At 39.4% G+C, this 20,213-nt stretch overlaps 2 protein-coding genes across 2 annotated transcripts; one reads left to right on the forward strand and one right to left on the reverse strand.

The window, feature by feature from the left end:
• Positions 1–1,498: 1,498 nt before the first annotated feature.
• LOC117304720 (adhesion G-protein coupled receptor D1-like) lies at positions 1,499–10,586 on the forward strand. Its single transcript, XM_033789320.1, has 11 exons — positions 1,499–1,569; positions 2,332–2,435; positions 2,658–2,760; positions 3,769–3,989; positions 4,680–4,746; positions 5,271–5,353; positions 6,972–7,140; positions 7,570–7,635; positions 7,918–8,083; positions 9,044–9,123; positions 9,623–10,586. Exons 1-11 carry the CDS (start codon positions 1,549–1,551, stop codon positions 9,695–9,697), a joined length of 1,155 nt encoding a protein of 384 aa, XP_033645211.1. The 5' UTR covers positions 1,499–1,548; the 3' UTR covers positions 9,698–10,586.
• Positions 10,587–12,184: 1,598 nt separating this feature from the next.
• LOC117304822 (ficolin-2-like) lies at positions 12,185–19,981 on the reverse strand. The gene is made up of 5 exons (XM_033789436.1): positions 19,915–19,981; positions 17,907–18,125; positions 16,660–16,802; positions 16,297–16,564; positions 12,185–12,601 (listed from the first exon to the last, which is right to left on the reverse strand). The coding sequence occupies exons 1-5, from the start codon at positions 19,979–19,981 to the stop codon at positions 12,348–12,350; spliced, it is 951 nt and encodes a 316-aa protein (XP_033645327.1). The 3' UTR covers positions 12,185–12,347.
• Between the last annotated feature and the right edge of the window lie 232 nt (positions 19,982–20,213).

The raw sequence follows: 20,213 nt of genomic DNA on the forward strand, positions 1-20,213 counted from the left end.
TTTGTAAACCGCAAAAGAAAGTCAGTTCCGGTCAATTTTAGTTTGCACCATTTGCTGGTAAGAAACATTGTTTCCGTTTTGATGTCTATAAATTTTTGCGTTTTTGTTTAGCATCACTTTCCAGAAGCTTTTGTGGTGAAAATGTAATTTGAATAAGGTCTAAAATTCAGCTTAATTATGTCAAAGCTGTATTACCTTCAATGCCACAATACACGCGCAAAATTTAATGGAGGTCCATCACGTCAGCCCACAATACACGCACACACAATGCGGCAACATTCCATATCATGATTGTCATTGATTTGGTGGTAAAATTTACCGCAAAGAAAAACATGCCTCTTTAATCACCCTGGTGTTGATACCATTCAACATATTCCATAAAACTGAGGATTTAATCCTAATAAACTCCTATTCCAACCTACGTTTAATGCTTGAACATGACATACCAAAATGACAAGTTGCAGACAAAGCTTCTCTCCAAAGATGGATATGGATGTTTGGACTCAATCTAGCATTATGGAAACAAATTACGTCTTAAAATAACTTCTCTGTTGTAAAGTTTACTGTTTAATGTAATACTTTTTGAGTGGTGCACAACTTACGCAACCAATAATACCCAAATGGACCTACGCTGTTGCATGCAGTTTTTGTTGTCATTGGCGGCTGAAGTCTACAACGTTTGCTTTATTTTATACAGGATGCAGAGGATGAATTCACCGAGGAAGGTGCCTTGAATGCAACAAGGACAACGGCCTGTGTGTTCTGGGTGGAGGGAGCTGGAGACAAGTATAGCTTGTTCATTATTATAAATTTACTGAGCTGTATATTATTATTTTTATTTTGTTATTCAAAACAATTTTCTGTAAGTCCCATTTTTAACCTAAAAACAGTCAGTACTCCTCCAAAATTATTTGCCGAGATCTAGGTATATCCAAGTGATTGTGGTGGTGCTGGTGGTGGGGAGGGGCGGACGGGGGTGGGGGGGGGGTTCTTCAACTATTCCTACTCCTCGAGTGTGCAATAACACCTAAGTCGCAGCTTTTGTCCTTTCTGTGTGCAGAGTGCATTACAGTCTCATTGAAACTCTTTGGGGAAATATAAGTAGCCTTTGGCTCTCGGTAGAGCTTACGTCACTGACATCATGCCACAAAACAACACGTATTAAATGTCGAAAAAGCAAGTTTTTAATTCAGACTAGGAGTGTCAGATGCTGAGGCTTGATTGCCCATGCTGACTGGGGAGACAGGCAATATTGACAACCCAGTGCCGTTGAGGCATTTTTAGCCGAACGATATATTGGTATCCGCTTAATAACTAGCAGCCAGCCAGCGAAGTTCTTTTAAATAAAATAACTATTAATGGTTACATAAGGGGAAAACGTTTTAAAGAATAGTATACGTAATAAAATACAGTAATCGATGTTTGTTGAATTCACTTCTCTTTTGTTTTGATAGGGGAGGTCAATGGTCGACAACGGGATGTGGTGTTACAACTTTGATATCATCAAGCTTTTGTTACTGCGACCATTCGTCGAACTTTGCTGTCCTAATGCAAGTCACAGAATATGAGGTAGGCTTACAATTTGCACATCACACCTTTTCGTGACGAGAATTGTTAAAGGGCAATTAAGTAATATTGGCGTATCTTTGTTTGGTTGTTTGTTTGGTTTGTTTGTTAGCGAACAAATAAAGAAATACAAACAAAACAAAACAAAGAAACTGCGCCTGAAGTCACCATACTCTTTAAATCAATAAAATTAAGTTCATTAATTCAACATAACAAGTATTTCGTTTGTAGGATTTGAGGAATTGCATGGTGAGGTTTTAATGTATAATGTGTGTATCTACTTGCCAGGTAGAATTTGTTCTTAGAGAACTGTCTTGCATTATTCTTCTACCGCGGAGTAGATGTTCGGGGGTTCGGGTGACTTCTCAGTTCTGAAAAGAACTGTCCTGCTTTCTAACTAATATCCGGGCGGATGATATATAAAATAGACTGGACTACTACTTTAGTTTATAGGATCGTGATTAACTGTACTACCGCGGAGTCATTTTTAATTTTTTTTTCAAAGTTTTGAGTAGCTTGCTCATCGTCAGGAGACTGAAGAGGTAAGAGAAGAGTGGACGTATTTCGTTCTTGAACAGATAACAACAAATGTGTATACAATGAAGATTACGCACGAAGCTCCAAAATATCCTCTGAACAATAAGTCGGACTGGTTTGTCTTACTATTATTTTGTCTTTATCCTCGAAACCTTAATAATTGTTTAAAATATTTAAAAATAAGAAAAATGAAATTAGAATTGCATTGTTCTCATATTGTTCTTGCAGATTTCAGAAGCTGACTCTTTGGCACTTATGTGGATAACATACATTGGGTGCTGTTTATCCATAATGCTATTGCTATTAACGTTGGCGATCTATGGATGTCTTTGGTAAGAATGGATTGTAAAGATGGATATCGAGAGTCAGACAAATACAAAGTTCGTATAATAAACGCGGTTTCATGTTTTGATTCATACTTTCATATTAACAAATTGTTTCAAACTCAAATCTCTGCAATGAATAGATTTCCGAAAAGTTTTGAATGTAATATAAACCGACAATACATAAAGAACAGCGCCAGTTATATGATATCACTTTTTTGTACACAGGAGGAAGCTTCGATCAGATAGAATATTCATTCACTCCAGCTTGGCACTTGCAATTTTGATTGCACAGTTGCTCTTTATTGGAGGTCTTGAGAGAACTGAAGACAAAGTAAGTCGATTTACAAATAAAGGGCGCCACCAAGAGATGTTACAGTGTGTCGAGTGGCAAAATATGATTGTTCTTCCTGACAGAATTTACAGTGAAAGCAAACGTGTCGGTGTTAACCATTAGGGAACAACAATATAAACAACCATCTCTTACGCATGATTCGTTGTACAAAGCGGAGAGGCATATATCACAACTCGGAAGCTCTACGGTGGACTACCGAGAGTAGGTACCAAGATTAGGGCAAGAAGCCTGAGATAGGCAGGCAGCTGTACGGGCCCCTACTCATCAAGGACACTGTTCCCGCCCGTGGCAGACTACAAACCACCTATGAGGACTCCTTGTGCCGGTGTCGCATGCAATGATGTCCTCTATGCAATACTACCCGGAGGACATTATTGCATATGCAATAATGTCCGCCGGACGCTTTTGCATATGCAATCGTGTCTGCCTGGACGCTGCTGCATAATGCAATTCTGTCCGCCCGGACACGATTGCACATGCAGTCGTGTCCGCCCCCGTGTAAAACCATCGTTGCAGTAAATTAAACGCCCTTGGTCGACTAGAGACGTTCGCCATTTTTTTTACAAGCTAAGTGCATGTCATGAATGACATAGGAAATGTTCGGCCGTTGGGTATATTCGCTGCAACCATATTACACAAGAATATTCATGCTGCATATACGTAGGTTCAGTGCTTGCACGTTCGCTTTCGAGCGCACATACATGTACATGTCCACCGGACGGTTTTTGCATAGCCCCGGTCACGATTGCATATGCAAAAGTGTCCGGAGCGGACAGTATTGCATGGCGGACACAATTGCATCTGACACCGGGACTCTGGCCCGCAACGGGAGGAGCTGCGTACAGCATTGGAAGACCCCATGTACTGTTATGGAGTGCCGTCATCCGATGCTACGCATCGTCGACCGACTGACTGACTAAATGCGTTACACTATTCATTGGTGCAATGGACTTTCCATTAATAATGATATTTGTTAAAATTTTCCAGGTAGTGTGTAAGGTTATTGCAATACTCCTCCATTTCTTCTACCTGTCCGTCTTTGGTTGGATGCTTGTAGAAGGAATACACCTTTACAGGAAGGTGATTAAAGTCTACGGAAGTGAGAACATCAAGATGTATCCGTACCTACTCGTCGGCTGGGGCATTCCTGCCGTCATTACCTTGGTATCCCTTGGTATTCGTATTGAAGGCTACGGGACGAACAAAGTGTATGTATAGCTGACCTATTTTCTTTTCAGTTTTCAAGATAATTCATACCTTTTAAAACAGTTGCAGGGATCAAGCTGAATTTACCAGCTTTTCACAAGATATTACAAGAGTTGTAAGTTCAGGGTCTCACGTAAAGCAAGTACAACGACACGTCTCGTGGTGAGTTCCGTTGAGCCGGTACGACAATGGGGAGCTAAATGAATAGGCTGCTTCTACTGAACTGGGCCCAATTTATAGAGCTGCTAAGCACAACAATTTGCTTAGCATGATATTTCTTCCTTGATAAAAACAGGATAACCAACCAAATTTCCATTTGTTGCATATTACTTGTTAGTTGTTGTTTGCTTATATCCTGAAAATCACGCGGAAATTTGGTCGGTAAGTCATGCTAAGTAAAATTTCTGTGCTTAGCAGCTCTATGAAATTGGGCCCTGGTTGGACATCGGACCGCCTGCATGGCCAGGCCGCAGGGTGCTGCCCAGCCACTTACACTGAGATTTGGTTAACTTGAACTAATAGTCTAACTTCATTATCGCTATTATAGCAATTGTCACATAATATAATACAATTGCAGGCTTGGCTGGACTCATCTTGAAAGCAATGGTTCGTTGTTGTACTACTTTCTCACTTTGGTAGGCATAAAATCCTCTTGACAATTAATTATTGATTGATTTTGTTTGATATTTCAGTTGCTGGCTTGACATCTCATCTGGTTTGATATGGGCTTTCGTTGTTCCAGCTCTTAGTGTGATTGGGGTAAGATACTGGATTCGTGTATCCTTCAGTTGAAAAAATAATACAAACCCAACGAAAGTCATGATCCTGCGGTTTTACAACAAAACATAATTTTACAACATATTTTACAACATTTCTCTCCGTGTATTTAAAGCCGTGGACCCAGGTAGAGCCGGAGAAGCCATGCATGTGATTGGGTTTAAAAAAAATTAATAGGGGTTTCCTTCCCACGTCTGAAACTGAAGTATCTTTAGTGTCTTCTCTACAAAAAGTTGATGTTATGTTTCCATTTGGATGTTTTGCCGACTATAAAATTCAGATATCGTTTACAATAGACTGATATCAATTTGCAGCTGAAATAAAACTAACTATAATGACATAATGATTATTTCTTTTTAAGAAATTGATTGGTGTAAGCAGAGAAACCAACGACCGCGTGCAAACATATTCTTTGGCAAAGTTCAGTTGCAAGTTAGAAGTTGTCTATATAAATGTTACTATAGTAATTCGAAGGGGGTTTTGCTGTGCATTTTTTGATCTTTTAGGTGAACATCATCGTGTTTATCTTGGTGTTGCGAGTTATTGTGAAATCAGCCGAGTTAAATGATAAAGAACATGCAAACATCAAGTAAGTGGAATTGAACACTAAATAAACGAGGCTTAATTTAACCGTGTTTTACAATACTGTAACGATAATTAACCCTGCCAGATAATTCAGCACAATGTAAAACAGAACAATTCTTTCTTGATTTTTCTTGGTTCAATTTTGCGCGACTTCCCCTAACAACTGTCAGAACTTCACCACTGGAACGTGTGTCCCAACGTTTCATCAGCAGGTACGTACTCGCCACAACACAGCCCCACAACGGTACATGTACTGTGTTTAGCGCCCTCTCGCTTGCGGGTTTGGACAACTACCCCTTCCTAAGACACTACGGGCCGTAACTACGAAAGGCGTTTATCTTTATACTAGTGTAGTATATAGACGTGGATAAATCCAAGTTACACGCGTCTTCCTAAACACCTGAATTAAACAAGTCTTACGAAATATCTTAAATAGTTGCTTAGTTATCCTTGTGTAACTAGCTAGTTACACGAGGATAGGACATTCTAAACTTATTGACCGAGGTCCCCTATTGTTAAATACATTGTAATGTAGATAGAGGATTGCATGAACATATGATAGGCATCAGTATAGAGAAATCTTCAGCAGGTCGTTACTTCGATACTCTACAGCCTTGGCTGATTAAAAGCAACGCAGTGACAATTTCACTGCTGACGAAAGGATGGCTCTCGTTGAGACCATGAGGGACTTCATTTCCATTATTGGTGACAAACGATGTGACACCAAACCAGAAACAAGGTGACGCCTGGAAAGCTATCACTTCAGAAATGTCCATCTCGTTTCCTGAGCGTAAAAACCGATTTGCAAAGGACTAAAAATAGTCAGTGTGAAAAAAAATAGATTTGTGTTCGAAATTGTGGATTGGTGGATCAAGGAAATAACTGCAAATCGAAAATCATTTGTTACCAAAAGGAAAAAAATAAAATAAAAATTTACACAAAATTAAATAATGAAAAATACCCAGCTGGCCAAGATCGTCAATCTAATTCCTGATTAAACTACAAAGTTGTTTGTTTGTTTGTTTGTTGTTTGTTTATTTGTTTGTTTGTTTGTTTAAACCATCAGAAAAGGCCATTAACAAGGTGCCCTTCTTCATACTCTTCTAAGGGATTCACCTTGTCCCTAAAAACTCTTGGTGGACGCTGGTGTTGGCGACCATGACGACTTTCTTGTTCGTCATCCTCCTCTTGTGCAATTAAGAAGATTTGGAGCCCATCCATTCTGTGCACCTTTATACCTTTCTGTGTACATATCTGGCTTCTAAATGGCTCAGAAAACTCACTAAACAACCCCCGTACCATGTTTAAGAATTGTTTTTGTTTGTTATAAACACATGTTTAACTCTAACGGGCATTTAAACACGGCTAACTAAAAGCAAGCTTTGTAGTACCTGTTTAAAGTTAGACACGAGGTGTATACAGTGACTACTCATTTATACGCATCTAATGGGTTAAACGGCTTTCGTAGTTACGGCTTTCGTAGTTACGGCCTTACGTGTCTATTTACTGACACAGCTTAACCAAAGATCTTTAACAAAATAATAGAACCAAACAGAGATTGAAATTTCTAAGATATTCCCTTTATACTTATTGGTCTTTTTATTTATTTTCTACTTCAAAAGAGCTGGATTAAAGGGCGCCGTGGTACTGCTCCCAATCCTCGGTCTGACTTGGATCTTTGGGCTATTGGCCGTCAATAGCGCCACCATTATGTTTCAGTACCTGTTTACCATCTTCAACTCTTTCCAGGGTCTCTTCATATTCCTGAACCAATGCGCTCTTAACTCAGAGGTAAGCTTCGTACACGGGACCAAGTCGACCTGTGATTTCAGTTCACATAGGCAGTACATTTTCATTTTCCTACTTCGTGGTCGTAGCTCTGTAAACAATACCGGAGGTGTCAGCAGCCCCACTAAATCCATGCCCCACTAAATCCGTGTTATTTAATATTACAATTTGAGTATTAGTTTTGGCATTTCCCCTTCCTGTTAAAATGTTGGATTGTTGAACAGGTTTTGAACATAACTCACCATAAAACCAGTACGAAACAAAATGACAAAACGGAGCAAAGTTTGACATTGGAGACCTGAAGTCTACCAATCTGATCGGAAAAACTAGCATTGTTGTGACGTTTCTAAATACAATGATCATGTCCGATTGTTTCACTTCAACTTTCACAAATTGTCAATTATCTTCTCTTGTTGTTATGTTTACACACAGGTCAAGGCAGCGTTTTTGCGTATAAGAGAAAAGCGAAAATTGTTGTCGGGTACTTCAATTAGCACAGTTAAGTACATTCAGTTTTGAAAATTGTATTCATGTACAGTTTAGCTCCATCTTGATTTTTTGAAATTATTATTAGCGGTGTTTATGTCAGCTACGTTTTGGTATTAATAAACAAACAAAATGGGGGGTGGGGTGAATGTACGTGTTATAAGATAAAGTTGATGCATATTGTGATGAATGAAATTCACCCAACATAGTTTATACAATTTTATATTTATTATGTTTGTTAAAATAGTAAACTGAGATTAAAATGAAAATCACAATCACTTGTACTCGCTACAGGATCAGCCAGCACACGTCAATTCAACGTCGGTTACACAGAATACTGAAGTGAATACCGTTCCCGACAAAGACACCAATATGCATCCCGCCCTTGATGATGATGGTCTGACGGTGGAACCGGTGGTAAACGCCGAGGAATGTATTCAAGATCTGGAAAAGGCTCCTGGTGAGTTACAACCGTGTAGTGGTCAAGTGGTTAGACCGCACGATTTGCAATAACACGATAGTAGTTTCTTATCCTACAACCTATAATCGTTGTTTTCAAATTTCGTTTTGATGTGTGAAATTCGAGGCAGAGGTCGCCCTTAGCAGCGCTGGGTAGACAATGTGACAAAATTGAGTGGTAGAAGTGTAGGAGAGCTAAGAAGAGCAGCAATGGCAAGAGAACGGATGATTGCGGCGACTCCAGCAGTGCGCCCCCATTAAAATTTGAGGACGAGGCGGCCACCACGGACGCAAGTCTTTGCCGAATGATGATCATGACGATGATCATGTCGATGGTATAGACGTTGAACCAATGTTTGAATGACAAAGATTGGCTGTTGCCTGCTCTGTGTTTACATCCTGTTGATGGGGTTTGCCAGCCGTAGTCAAGTGGTTAGACTGTACGACTTGTAATCACAGGATTGTAGTTCATATCTTGAAGCATATCAATCGAAACGTCGAGTTGAAACAAAAAGCTCTTTTCAGAACCACCTCAATTCATTTAGAGATTATCATTACATGGTGTTACTGCAAATCTTACAGTATCGTATTTCCAGCAAACAAAGTATCAAGTCGTTTTCGACTAGAATAAGTATAGACCTTTATCACGGTGCAGCCATCTTGAATTTCTCCTATTGATATCAATGTTACTAAACCGAGGCTGGAAGAACAAAATAGTATGGTTCCTAATTGCAAGATGATTATCGGCATGCGTTATTGTTATTTGATACGAGGAACACGAACAAAATGGACGCAGCATGATATTGTCGTCTAGTTTTGATTTGTGTAATTCATAGACGTTGAACCGATGTTTGTCAGTGTTGTACTCAAGACCGTTACAGCCGGGACCAAGACCAAGACCAAGCAAAGGAATTACAGAAAACAAAAGTATATTTATATAGTTTGCTTTGCTTTTTCGAAGAACCAGTATCAAATGAGCAACAGCGAAGTGAACCCTTTGAGTTTTACAAGCTACCGCCCTCTGCCAACTTAAACGCTCTGGTAAGTAGACCCAACTGAATGATCTTCATTTTGTATTAAAGGGTCTACAATGTCTACAGATTTACACTAAACTTACACAGTTTGCAGATAATGATAGTATAAAGCTTCCCTGAAAGTATTAGTTGCTGAGGTACTTGAGCTTTTGAGAAAGTAGTAAAACTATGTCATGACAAAAAATTTCGTCTCAGTGATCATGATACGAACATTATTTTAGCATGTAAAAAAACACTTTTTCAAAAACTACAGCACCTCAGCAAATAATATTTTCATGTACGCTGTCTATTGTCATTATCTTCAAACGGTTTAAGTTTAGTGTTAAATCTGTGGACATTGTATTTTGTGTTACCAAAAGTACCCAAATCCTGTCAGACTACCTTCGGGTCAATTTCAACAAGGACTATAAGATTCTTCTGCCTTAAACGCACGGCCACGACACTGCCGGTTTAAGAACTACTCATCGCTCTTTTCTTTCACCTTATTATATTTTTTCCCTTTGCAGAGGAAGCTTCACAGCAATAAAGTCTACCCCAAGTTCATGGACGAAGGTCCTACGGAGGAATTGTTTTCGTTATAACCTTGTCTTTAATTAACCTTTTCTCGTAAAATTAATCATCCGTTGTAGTTGTAACAAAGCTCAAGTACATTAAGTGATACGGGCTTCGTCGTATTTTGGAGTAGGAAGTAGTAACAGTAAAATGACGATCATGCACCATTAATGATACAAAGTGCACAACAAAATAAAGATAATTTGCAGTATACAAATAGCATAAATATTTAATAACAAAGCAAGCAGTAAGATATTAGCACATATTGATGTGATGGTTTTAACCATCACATCAATTTGTACTAATATCTTACTGCTTAAAAGTGTCGAAAGGTTGATGTTACCAGTTATCATTATGAAATAGTCAATACATAAGTTAAATAGAAATATAATATCGCCTTTTTACATGCAAAAACGTTTTTCTATAATGGCATGAATGCAAGTTCAATATAAACTGTCGGCTCTGTAAACATACCCCTTCTTGAAAATATACCTGAAGCATGGCGCAGCCATGTGCCAAATTTCCTACAGCTGGCGAGTACCATAGTCTGTTTTTGGGGGGTTTTTTTTGGTAAGGATTATCCGGTCCACACAATCTATTTTTCTGGTGTCGTGGTCAAACCACCCAATGGAAACTGTCAACGGTTTGCTATGTAATCATGTTAATAGAATGCGCTAACTATTTTGTTTGAGTTATTGTGTCATATTGCCTCTTCTTTCCGACTACTCTTCTTATTTCTTGCTCTTTTTTCCCAGTATGACCCTGAATCGGTGCTAAAATGACTCACAAAAAGAGTACACAAAACTAACGCCAGATCTGAGTCAAAATCCCACTATACTGATACTTTGATAATGACCAGTGTTTATAACACGCTGGCTGCCGCGTGTCGGGCGCGCAAGATTATCACGCGGAACGCAATTCATAGCTATAGTAACAACACGTAATCTAAGCGCGCGCGCGTAATCTAAGCGCGCGCGCGTACACACAATCCACGCGCATCGAACAGATTCTTCTTTCACGGCCGTTTATAACCTTGCAGGATCGAATTGCCTTCGGCTCGGTCCTTTATATCACACGGCAATTCGACCCTGCCTGTTTTAAACGGCCGTGAAAGAACTAGAAGCTACCTTTTTATTCCCTTAATTTGAATGAATGCACCCATTTATATTCAACGTACAGGCAAGCAAGCATGGACTTATCTAAACTAAAGGTACAAAAAAAGGAAAGATATAAAGCTCAAAATATTGGTAAATTACAATAAAAACACAAAAAGCGTAGCTTATCTTTGTAACATTCCACTGAAAACAATCTGAAAATTCCAGTCATTTACTCCAGCTTTAAACTTGCCAACTTGTGAATTATTTACATGAACAGCAGCTATTGACTAGAATGAATTGGTAGGCCTACTTTAATTGAATGATTACACATTCATTGATGTATTGTCATATTATCTAATTTTTCTGATTTTTAAGCCTCAAAGCGAATATTTACTTACGACAAAATCAAATATCTTACTTTCAAAGGCACATGACACCTTGGTAATAATTTGTCAAAGTCCATATAATTATTCTCACTTGGTCTATCTAAACATAATGCATACAATAACAAATCTTTCAAAATGTTCACTGATTTGGCCCTTGTTGCATTTTTTTCTGTTTTCAGTTGCCATAGGAAGGCTTTAGGCCTGTAGTCTTTTCCTGATTCAAATATTTGAGTGAGAAATTACCTCTTCCTCAAACTTCATTACTTTAGAAGGAGCCTTTTTCACAATGTTTCGTAATTATTATCTAAGGCTCCCCATTTCTCGATATCAAGAAAATGTTATGCTAAAAATTATTCTGAGAAACTACCATTGTGTCCAGTGCCTTAAATCATTTATTTTTATTGTTTTAATTTTATTGTTATTTATAATATATATATATACTTTGAACGACTCCTTTACACTTTCAGCTAATAAACATTTTTGTTGAGTGCAGTAGTCTAGAATTGACTTGTCTTAATCAAGTGTTGTTAATAAATATATTAAGAAATCGTAAGAACTGTACCAATGTACATGGTCAACTTTGATTTTAAATGTATATACCGAATAGAGAATTAAAGTTAACACTATAGGGTGTTGAAATAGCACAAATTAAATTTTGATTATTTTGTTGGCATCTATGTGACAGCACCCTTGGTGTCAATTTAACACCTATGTTTGCTTGCAGTACTGTCCGGAACTCAAGACTCCTGCGAAACCCCTACGGTCTCGGGACTGTGTTTGACGAGGCAAAGTTCTATCTGATGTAAGATGTATCTTGACATAGATGCACTATTTTGAAAAGGGAACACTCCAACTATGTATTATGTAAAAAATATCATAAATTAATCATAGTGTTGGGAAACATGAACCGCAGCCGATTTCACGAAACGCTAGGATTAATCCTATCTCGAGTCAGGACCAGTATAACTCCTCTTAACTTAGGATGGGTTCAATGCGTCTATGGATACGGAACTTAACTCGCCCTAAGTCCTAAGATTAATTCTAAGTTAGGAACAGAAACCGGGCTCAACTTAAGTACGGTATTGCTTACAGTTGACATTTTCGCCCACAGCGCATAATAATCAAATACTTTGCATGACGTCGTTTGAGCAGAAGAATATGGAAAGCATGGGTCAGGAAATAGGGACTAGCTCTTCTTATGGTTTGGCTCTTATTTTCATCTCCGAGGTTTTGAGTGAGTAGAGGTATCCCTTCCAGGCATTCCAAATGATTCCATTACCGAATTCTGTGTTGGCCCCGTGAAAGTACAACCCGTTAAGATTTGATTGGTGGCAGTTATTGTACCACCAACTGCCACGGAAATGTTGGGCACAGTTGTCCGACGAATAGTTATCGTTGTCTAAGTCCTTGGTAGAGAACTGACAGTTATTGTGATAGCTCAATGAGTCACCTGAAAGATAAACAAATATTACAAAGTTATATTTAGTCTAAATACATTTATTATTTCAATTTAAAAGATGCACGGGTAAAACGATTGATTGAGGCACTAACAATATTTTGGTAATTTTCAAAGACCAATATTTTCATTGGTGTATCCCAAATCTGTGAACATTTTTACTCAAATGGTCATCTAAGTTGCAGAAGGAAATGAAAGAAAACGCTCCTTGATGCACATGTTTTTTTCTTCAATTGGCCATTATGTCATTCGAGTGTATTCTTCACATTATTTTGTTTTAATGCAAGTCGCCAGACACACAAGGCCTGAAGGCTATATGTCAAAGGGCTCAACAAAAATAGTTTTCCAGTTGTCACCTACTCAGTGGCTGAAACAGGGTGTTTACCACCTTTACAGTCAATACAGATATATAGTTGGGTATAGTCCATGCGCTAAGTGACACAAGAAAACTGCCATTTATTGGTCAACCAACTTTTTGTGATTTTTTGCAAAAGTTTTCTGAACTTTCTCCGTGACCTAACCGCCTCGATTCGCAACAGATAACTAGAGGAATATGGACTGGGCCCATGTCTTTATCCGCAAGGAAAAAAGACAGGTGACTGCTACTCAGATCCAGTGATTCCATTGAACACACAATGATATCATTGAATAAACGCGCAGTGACATGAGCTTTCCATGTAAATGCCCAAACAGTACACTCCTATCACGCCCGCCATTTAATTTGACTGCGTATCTCTATGTGAAAAGAATGTAGGTCAAAGGTGCATGTACACGCCGGCTGGAGGCGAATTTTTTTTTCAAGGATGGTAAAGGCCAATAGATTTGCATACACGCTCCCATTGGCTGCCACGCACTTGACGCTGAATTATTCATCAGTGGGAATTCAGCTACACAACCACGAAGTGTGTGTGTACCATGTATGCACTGTATATTGCTCTATGGTGGTAACGTATTAATTATGGCTGCAATACATAATAACATGGCTATATGCTGCAATAGCCTAATAGTAATACACAATGTGTAGCCTGCACTATGCATAGCCTACACTATACGTACGCGAATGAACGCCACTCTTAGTCATAGCAATTATCTGAACTTTGCAAAAAGACACGAGATTTCAAACTTTAATAATTCACAGTTGACTGCGGCTGTTTTTAGTGCATCAACCTTGGCTCTATCATCAGTGTGATATATGCCTGCAAACAGCTCTTATTTCGGGAAGTCCCCAGATGGGGTTTTCGCTCAAATGGCTCTGCTACCTCCATGCCTTGCCGTAAGCAAAAAATCAACGCTTGCCCATAATTTCAGCTGCTTACCGCAAGGGCAAAGAATCGAAGCTTACGCAAGGAATTCTTTGTTTCTGTCATGCGTTTTACAGGTTAGCAAGGGATTTTGGTACTCAACTTAAGTATTCTAAGCTTACACAGCTAGCGCAGAAATTTTGCGCTTGTCGTGCAATTATAGGGCCTAATTTTATTGGCTCTGCTTACCGTAAACAAAGAATTTACGCTTGCGAAAAAGAAAATTCTTCGCTTACGTCAAGTGTATTTCTCGGTTTAACAGGGGATTTTGGCTTGTGCGCATGCCTACTCCATGTTACGAGGAATTCTATGCTTACAACGCTAGTGAAGAAATTTCTTGTTTTAATGCACATGTAATGCAGACACACAATTATTGCAGTTCACGAGTTAAACTTGTTGAGCAATAAAACAATTATCGTTAAGGCAAATCTATTATTCTACACTTTGGTGATTCCTCTCATATTGGTGACGTATTTCCATCTCACATATCGATGATACTTCACAATCCTAAGCGCAGAATTTGGCGGTAAGCAGAGCTATGAAATTTGGCACAGAACAATGTCGAGATACAATTTCTCTTTGATGACTCTGCTTACCGCCAAATTCTGCGCTTAGGATCCTTATTCTCCGCTAATATGCAAGCAAGCGCCAAATTTCTGCGCTAGCTGTGTAAGCGTCGAATTCCCTGCTTCCAAGCGTCGATTTCTACCCTTGCGGTAAAGCAGTTGAAATTATGGGATGCCAGTGCTGACGTGGAGCAGGCACTTGCGCAAAAGCCAAAATCCCCCCACAACTTGTGAAATACTCTTGAGGTAAGCACAGAATTCCCTGCTTCCGCAAGCGCTGGTTTTTTGCTTACGGCAGCATGGAGGCCTAGCAGAGCCATTTGAGCGAAATCCCCATCATGGGACTTCCCGAAATAAGAGCTGTTTGCCGGCATATCACACTGATGATGGAGCCAAGGTTGATGCACTGCCAAAACAGCCGCAGTCAACTGTGAATTATTAAAGTTTGAAATTCAAATCTAGTGTTTTTTTTGCAAAGTTCAGAGAATTGCTATGACGTGAGTGGCGTTCGTTCGCGTACGTAGTGTAGGCCACACATTGTGTATTTTACTTTAAGGTTATTGCAGCATAGAGCTATGAATTGCAGCCATAATACGTGTACAATCATCTTCCTCCATGGTATGTACCACCATAGAGCAATATACAGTGCATACATGCTCTATGGTACACACACAATTCGTGGTTGTGTATTAAGCCAATAGCTGAATTCCCACTGATGAATAATTCAGCGCCAAGTGCGTGGCAGCCAATGGGAGTGTGTATGCAAATCTATTGGCCTTTACCATCCTTAAAAAAAAAAATTCGCCGGCTGGAGGCCGGTCTCTGACATCAGATGTTCAGGCTAAGAGAAATACATATTGCTCCTGGATGGCGGAAGGTTTGTCCGGCTGCACTAGCTTACTAAACAATGCAGAGTTCGACAGAGAGTCCGACTATTATGTCAGTTATTGGCCACCCACTTATTACAAGGGGCCAGTTTCATAGCGCTGCTAAGCACAACAAATTTGCTTAGCATGAAATTTTAGCCTCGATGAAAACAGAATTACCAACCAAATTTCCACGTGGTTTGAGGATACACAAACAACAGCTGAATACAAGTAACAAGCAATATGCAACAAATTGAAATATGGTTAGTAATCCTTATTTTATCAAGGAAGAAATTTCATGCTAAGCAACAAAATTAATATTTGTGCTTAGCAGCGCTAAAAAATTTGGCCAAGGTAAAATGGGTTGTGGCTGCCAGTGGCTGCCTGGCTGCACATGACATACACAAGTTATCTCAGTTACTGCATGCACATAATGCTCTCCCGACGGAATGCGCTCTAACCGATGGGCGGCAGTTCATAATTAGATGGAAAGCCACATACCTACTTAAATCATGACAACACCTTTGAAAATCGTGTGCGTTCTTCATACAAGCATGAGACTAAAATTTCGCTAGTGGAAACAAGCATCATCCCTCTTCGGGTCAATTGGCGGGGTAAAACCGATTTGTTACCTGTTGACAACGTTGCCTGTTGATTTAGTATTGAAGTCAGTGCCAAGTGCACGCCCGGGCCCAATTTAATCGTGCAATCGCCGAATATCTGCGCTGTGTTAGCGTAGAATGCCTAGTAACGTGGAGTACGAACGCGCACAAGTCCGAAATTATCCGCCAACCCGTTAATACGCTTGCCGGATAAGCACGGAATTCCCGGCGTGCGTAAGCGCCGATTCTTTGCTAAAGGTAAGCAGGCGACAATTGGGCCCAGTTACATTGTCACTCCCAACGACACAGGCATCTTTCCTCTTCTATCTGCGAGGAATTATACCGATTTCTTACCTGCGGTCGATAATGAATTGAAACTTCCCAAGTTAAGCCTATACTTGTCACTCTCGTCGGCGATGCTGAACGAGTCATAGTAGGCATAACTGGATTCGTTCTCGAAATCTGAGAGATCAACGCGGAGTTCGTACTCGCCCTGATCAGTCAGACGGTGCAAGTTGTCGTTACCGAGCCAAAACTCTCCCTCTAGATTCCCAAAGCCCCGGCTGTACTTGACAAACAGCCGGTAGAATTTAACACTGCCGTCCTGACGCCGCTGGAAAACCTAAAAGAAACACAAATCACTTTGAATACCATAAAATCGTCACGAGGTTAGATTATGAAATAAAAAAAAAATTTAAAAAAATGTAAATATCTTACCGTCCATCCTCCTCCGTCTGTCTCCATATCACAATACACCATGAACGGCTCACCGGAATCTAGTGGTTTGATCGTGTACACACCACTCTCAGTCACACCCTCGGCGAGAATTTCAGCACAATCTTTCGGTTTCTTCAAACTTTCTGTATTACGTAAACAATTTTTTTTAATAAGGTCACGGAAGTTGATCAAACTTGAAATCAACTCAGAGCAGCCGAGGGGCGGGGCGGAGGGGCAAGCTTCATTATCCAAAAAAAATGTGTGTATCGATTCCGCTAATATCTGTTTTAACTATACTTAAACATCACAATCCATGTTCATATTGAAGTGTCTTCTTTCTAAACTCAGAGGTTGAAAAATTTGGGATAGCAGATTAGTCTATATGGACCAATAATATCGAAGTCTTATATAACGCTTGTATCTACCAAACAAGGTACTCAAGGCGCTGATTATATACAAACTTTCAGAAAGATAGGTTATTGCAGTGATGAATTATGAGAGCCGGTTATGTAGCACCTCAAATAAGGGTTTACAAGGTGCTACGGAGCAAACAGCAGCCATAGCCAGGGAACACTGGGTTTACATACGTTACACAACACACGGGACCAACTGCTTTACGTCCCATCCGAAGGACAAAGCAGTTGTTAAGTGTCTTCTGTTGATCAGACACACCAAAGTTTGAACTCTTAACCGCTCGGCCACTTCACTTCCACCAATTATAATGTTAACCAAAGATATCCTACTATGTACATACAGCCAAAATTGGATGTCGATTCAAATGCAACCAACTGCATGCACTAAATACCTTTAACACGCTTTCACTATCTTACTTATGATCCCCGTTTCCAATAACAGCAATGAATTCTAACATTCATTGCGCATGGCACAATATTATTGTTTCGTTTAGCCTCCGTTTGGTTCAGTGAGTTGGAATCAAAGATTATATAGCGCCGCAAGGCACAAGATGCGGAACTCGAGCTGGAATGTGAAATCCCATTGGACGCCATTTCGGCAAGTAACTATTTTGATACAACAATAGACATGTGCAGATCAGTGTAGACAATGACCATTCCTATCAATGGGAAACAAAACATTCACTTGCTGAAATGGCGCCCATGCGTATTTCACGTTCCAACAATAGATAAAGCTTCAGTTCCGCATCTTGCGCTCTATAATCTTTGGTTGGAATGGAGTAAAATCAAGATGACCACATAAACGTGATAAAGGTCTATTCAAAATAAACTCACCAGTGCAATTCAGCCAATGTTTGATCTCTTTGTGGTCGTTACTTTGCAGATAGTTGTCGTAGTAAGTCACGTTGAATACTCTTTGAGGTGTATGCGTTGAAAATCCCCCGAGCATCACCTCTGTGCACTTGCATGGGTCTTCTACCGGAATCACCCAACTGTACCCGTGGTTAGAGTTTGGGTTCGGTTCTTGGCCAATGGTGCACACAATCGCTGCAACTGTGAAAGAAACGCAATGAACCGTAAATTTAAGTAGCCCCAACATCATAGAAATTATGCTCTCCATAGGTCAATGCTGGTTAGGGCTAATAAAAGGGAAGGTACGCTATTGGTAATTGTCAAAGACCAGTGTTTTCACCTGGTGTATCTCAACATATTATGCATAAAATAACAAACTAGTGATTTTTGCACCCAATTTGCACCCAATGCCCTACTTGTTGGACGAATTTGTGTGCTTTCAGATAGGAATAAAATAGAATTATTTTATTATTTTACTGAGAAACTACCTCTATTTCAAAATCTATGCTACTTCACACTGTTTATACTATCAACAGCTCTCAAATGCTCGTTACCAAGTCAGTTTTTAAGTTGATATTTGTTTTGAGTAATTAACCTTCCCTTTAAAGCTTGCATGTAAAATTAGTTCGTTCACTAGAAATCGAATTGAGCGTCCAACGTCATTTGATGCCCTATGTTAACGATAACCTGTTCTTTTCCCATCTAAAACTTTTTAGCTTTAGCTGGGAAAAGAAGAACTTAGACTATTGCCTGTTAATAAGTTGTGTACTTCGAGTATCGTCGTCAAAGCTCAGAGTGGGCATAGTAATTGATTGTTCGTGACTGTTTCAACCACTTTAGGCTGGGTGAACGTATGACAGCAGGACCGGTGTCGCATGCAATTATTATGTCCACTGTGCAACACTATCCGGAGAACATTATTGCAAATGCATAAAATAACAAACCTGGGAAAATTTGAGCTCAATCGGTCATCGAAGTTGCGAGATAATAATGAAAGAAAAAATAACCATTGTCACACGAAATTGTGTGCGTTTAGATGGTTGATTTCGAGACCTCAAGTTCTAAATCTGATGTCTCGAAATCAAATTCGTGGAAAAGTACTTCTATCTCGAAAACTATGGCACGTCAGAGGGAGCCGTTTCTCACAATGTTTTATACCATCAACCTCTCCCCATTACTCGTCACCAAGAAAGGTTTAAAACCAATAATTATTTTGAGTAATTACCAATAGTGTCCACTACCTTTAAGTGATACGTGTACAGTCATGTACGTGTCTTCCGGACGGTTTTTGCATAGCCCGGACACAATTGCATATGCAAAAGTATCCGTAGCGGACAGTGTATTGCATGACGGACACAATTGCATCTGACACCGGACTTAAAATGCTCATTCTGGTGTCGTGCAAGGAGTAATCGAGGCCCTTAAATATTTTTTTCAGAGGCAACACAATTGAATTTGTTCAACTGAAGATAGTAAAAGTACAAAAAAAACAAAAATCGATCAAGTGAACTATTATTTTTGAGGCATCGAATATCACATCGAGAGAACGAGTTAAAACACGATACAATATTTTGAGTGCACAACATTTTTGGTGTTTTCGAATCATTGAAATAATAATAAATTTATATGGTTTGCGGTAACACCATGTGTGTATCTACTTGCCAGGCACAGTTTACTTATTATCTATACTACTTATATTCTTTTTGTAGAGGCCAGACCCTGTACAAGCCTAGGCTTTCTGTCTGCGACCTCCCCATACTGTTATTAAGTTCTTTAATTAGTTTTTTCCCTTACATTGTACCCTTGCTTTATGATTGTACATGTACACATGGTATGGAAAATAAACCTGAATCCTGAAGCCTGTTTGTTCTTTACTCGCTAATACTCTACTGTACCGCGGAGTGGATGTTTTGGATTGTTCGGGAGACCTCTAAGTTCTGGAAGGAACTGTCCCGATGAAAGAACAACAAACAACATTTGAATGCCTTACCTTCAGAAATTTCTGATGACAGGAAAACAGCAACAAGTACGACCAGCGGCATTATGAACTGCGCCATTTCCATAAAGTGGTCTGCACTGCAGCAGCTTTACACTAAAAGTAAAAGGAATGCGCAATGCCTTTATAAACAATGCATGCTCAACCAATTAGTTGACCCTGAGATAAATTCCGTTAAACCACGATGATAAAAAAAAAAATAATAATAATTTTTTTTTGTCAGTTAGAGTTTTATTCCCCCAGCACCATACAAACTCTTGAAAACATAAAGTCTTCGCTATAAGTACATTAAT

The sequence above is a fragment of the Asterias rubens genome, chromosome 21, assembly GCF_902459465.1.
Source record: "Asterias rubens chromosome 21, eAstRub1.3, whole genome shotgun sequence".
NCBI lineage: Eukaryota > Metazoa > Echinodermata > Asteroidea > Forcipulatida > Asteriidae > Asterias > Asterias rubens.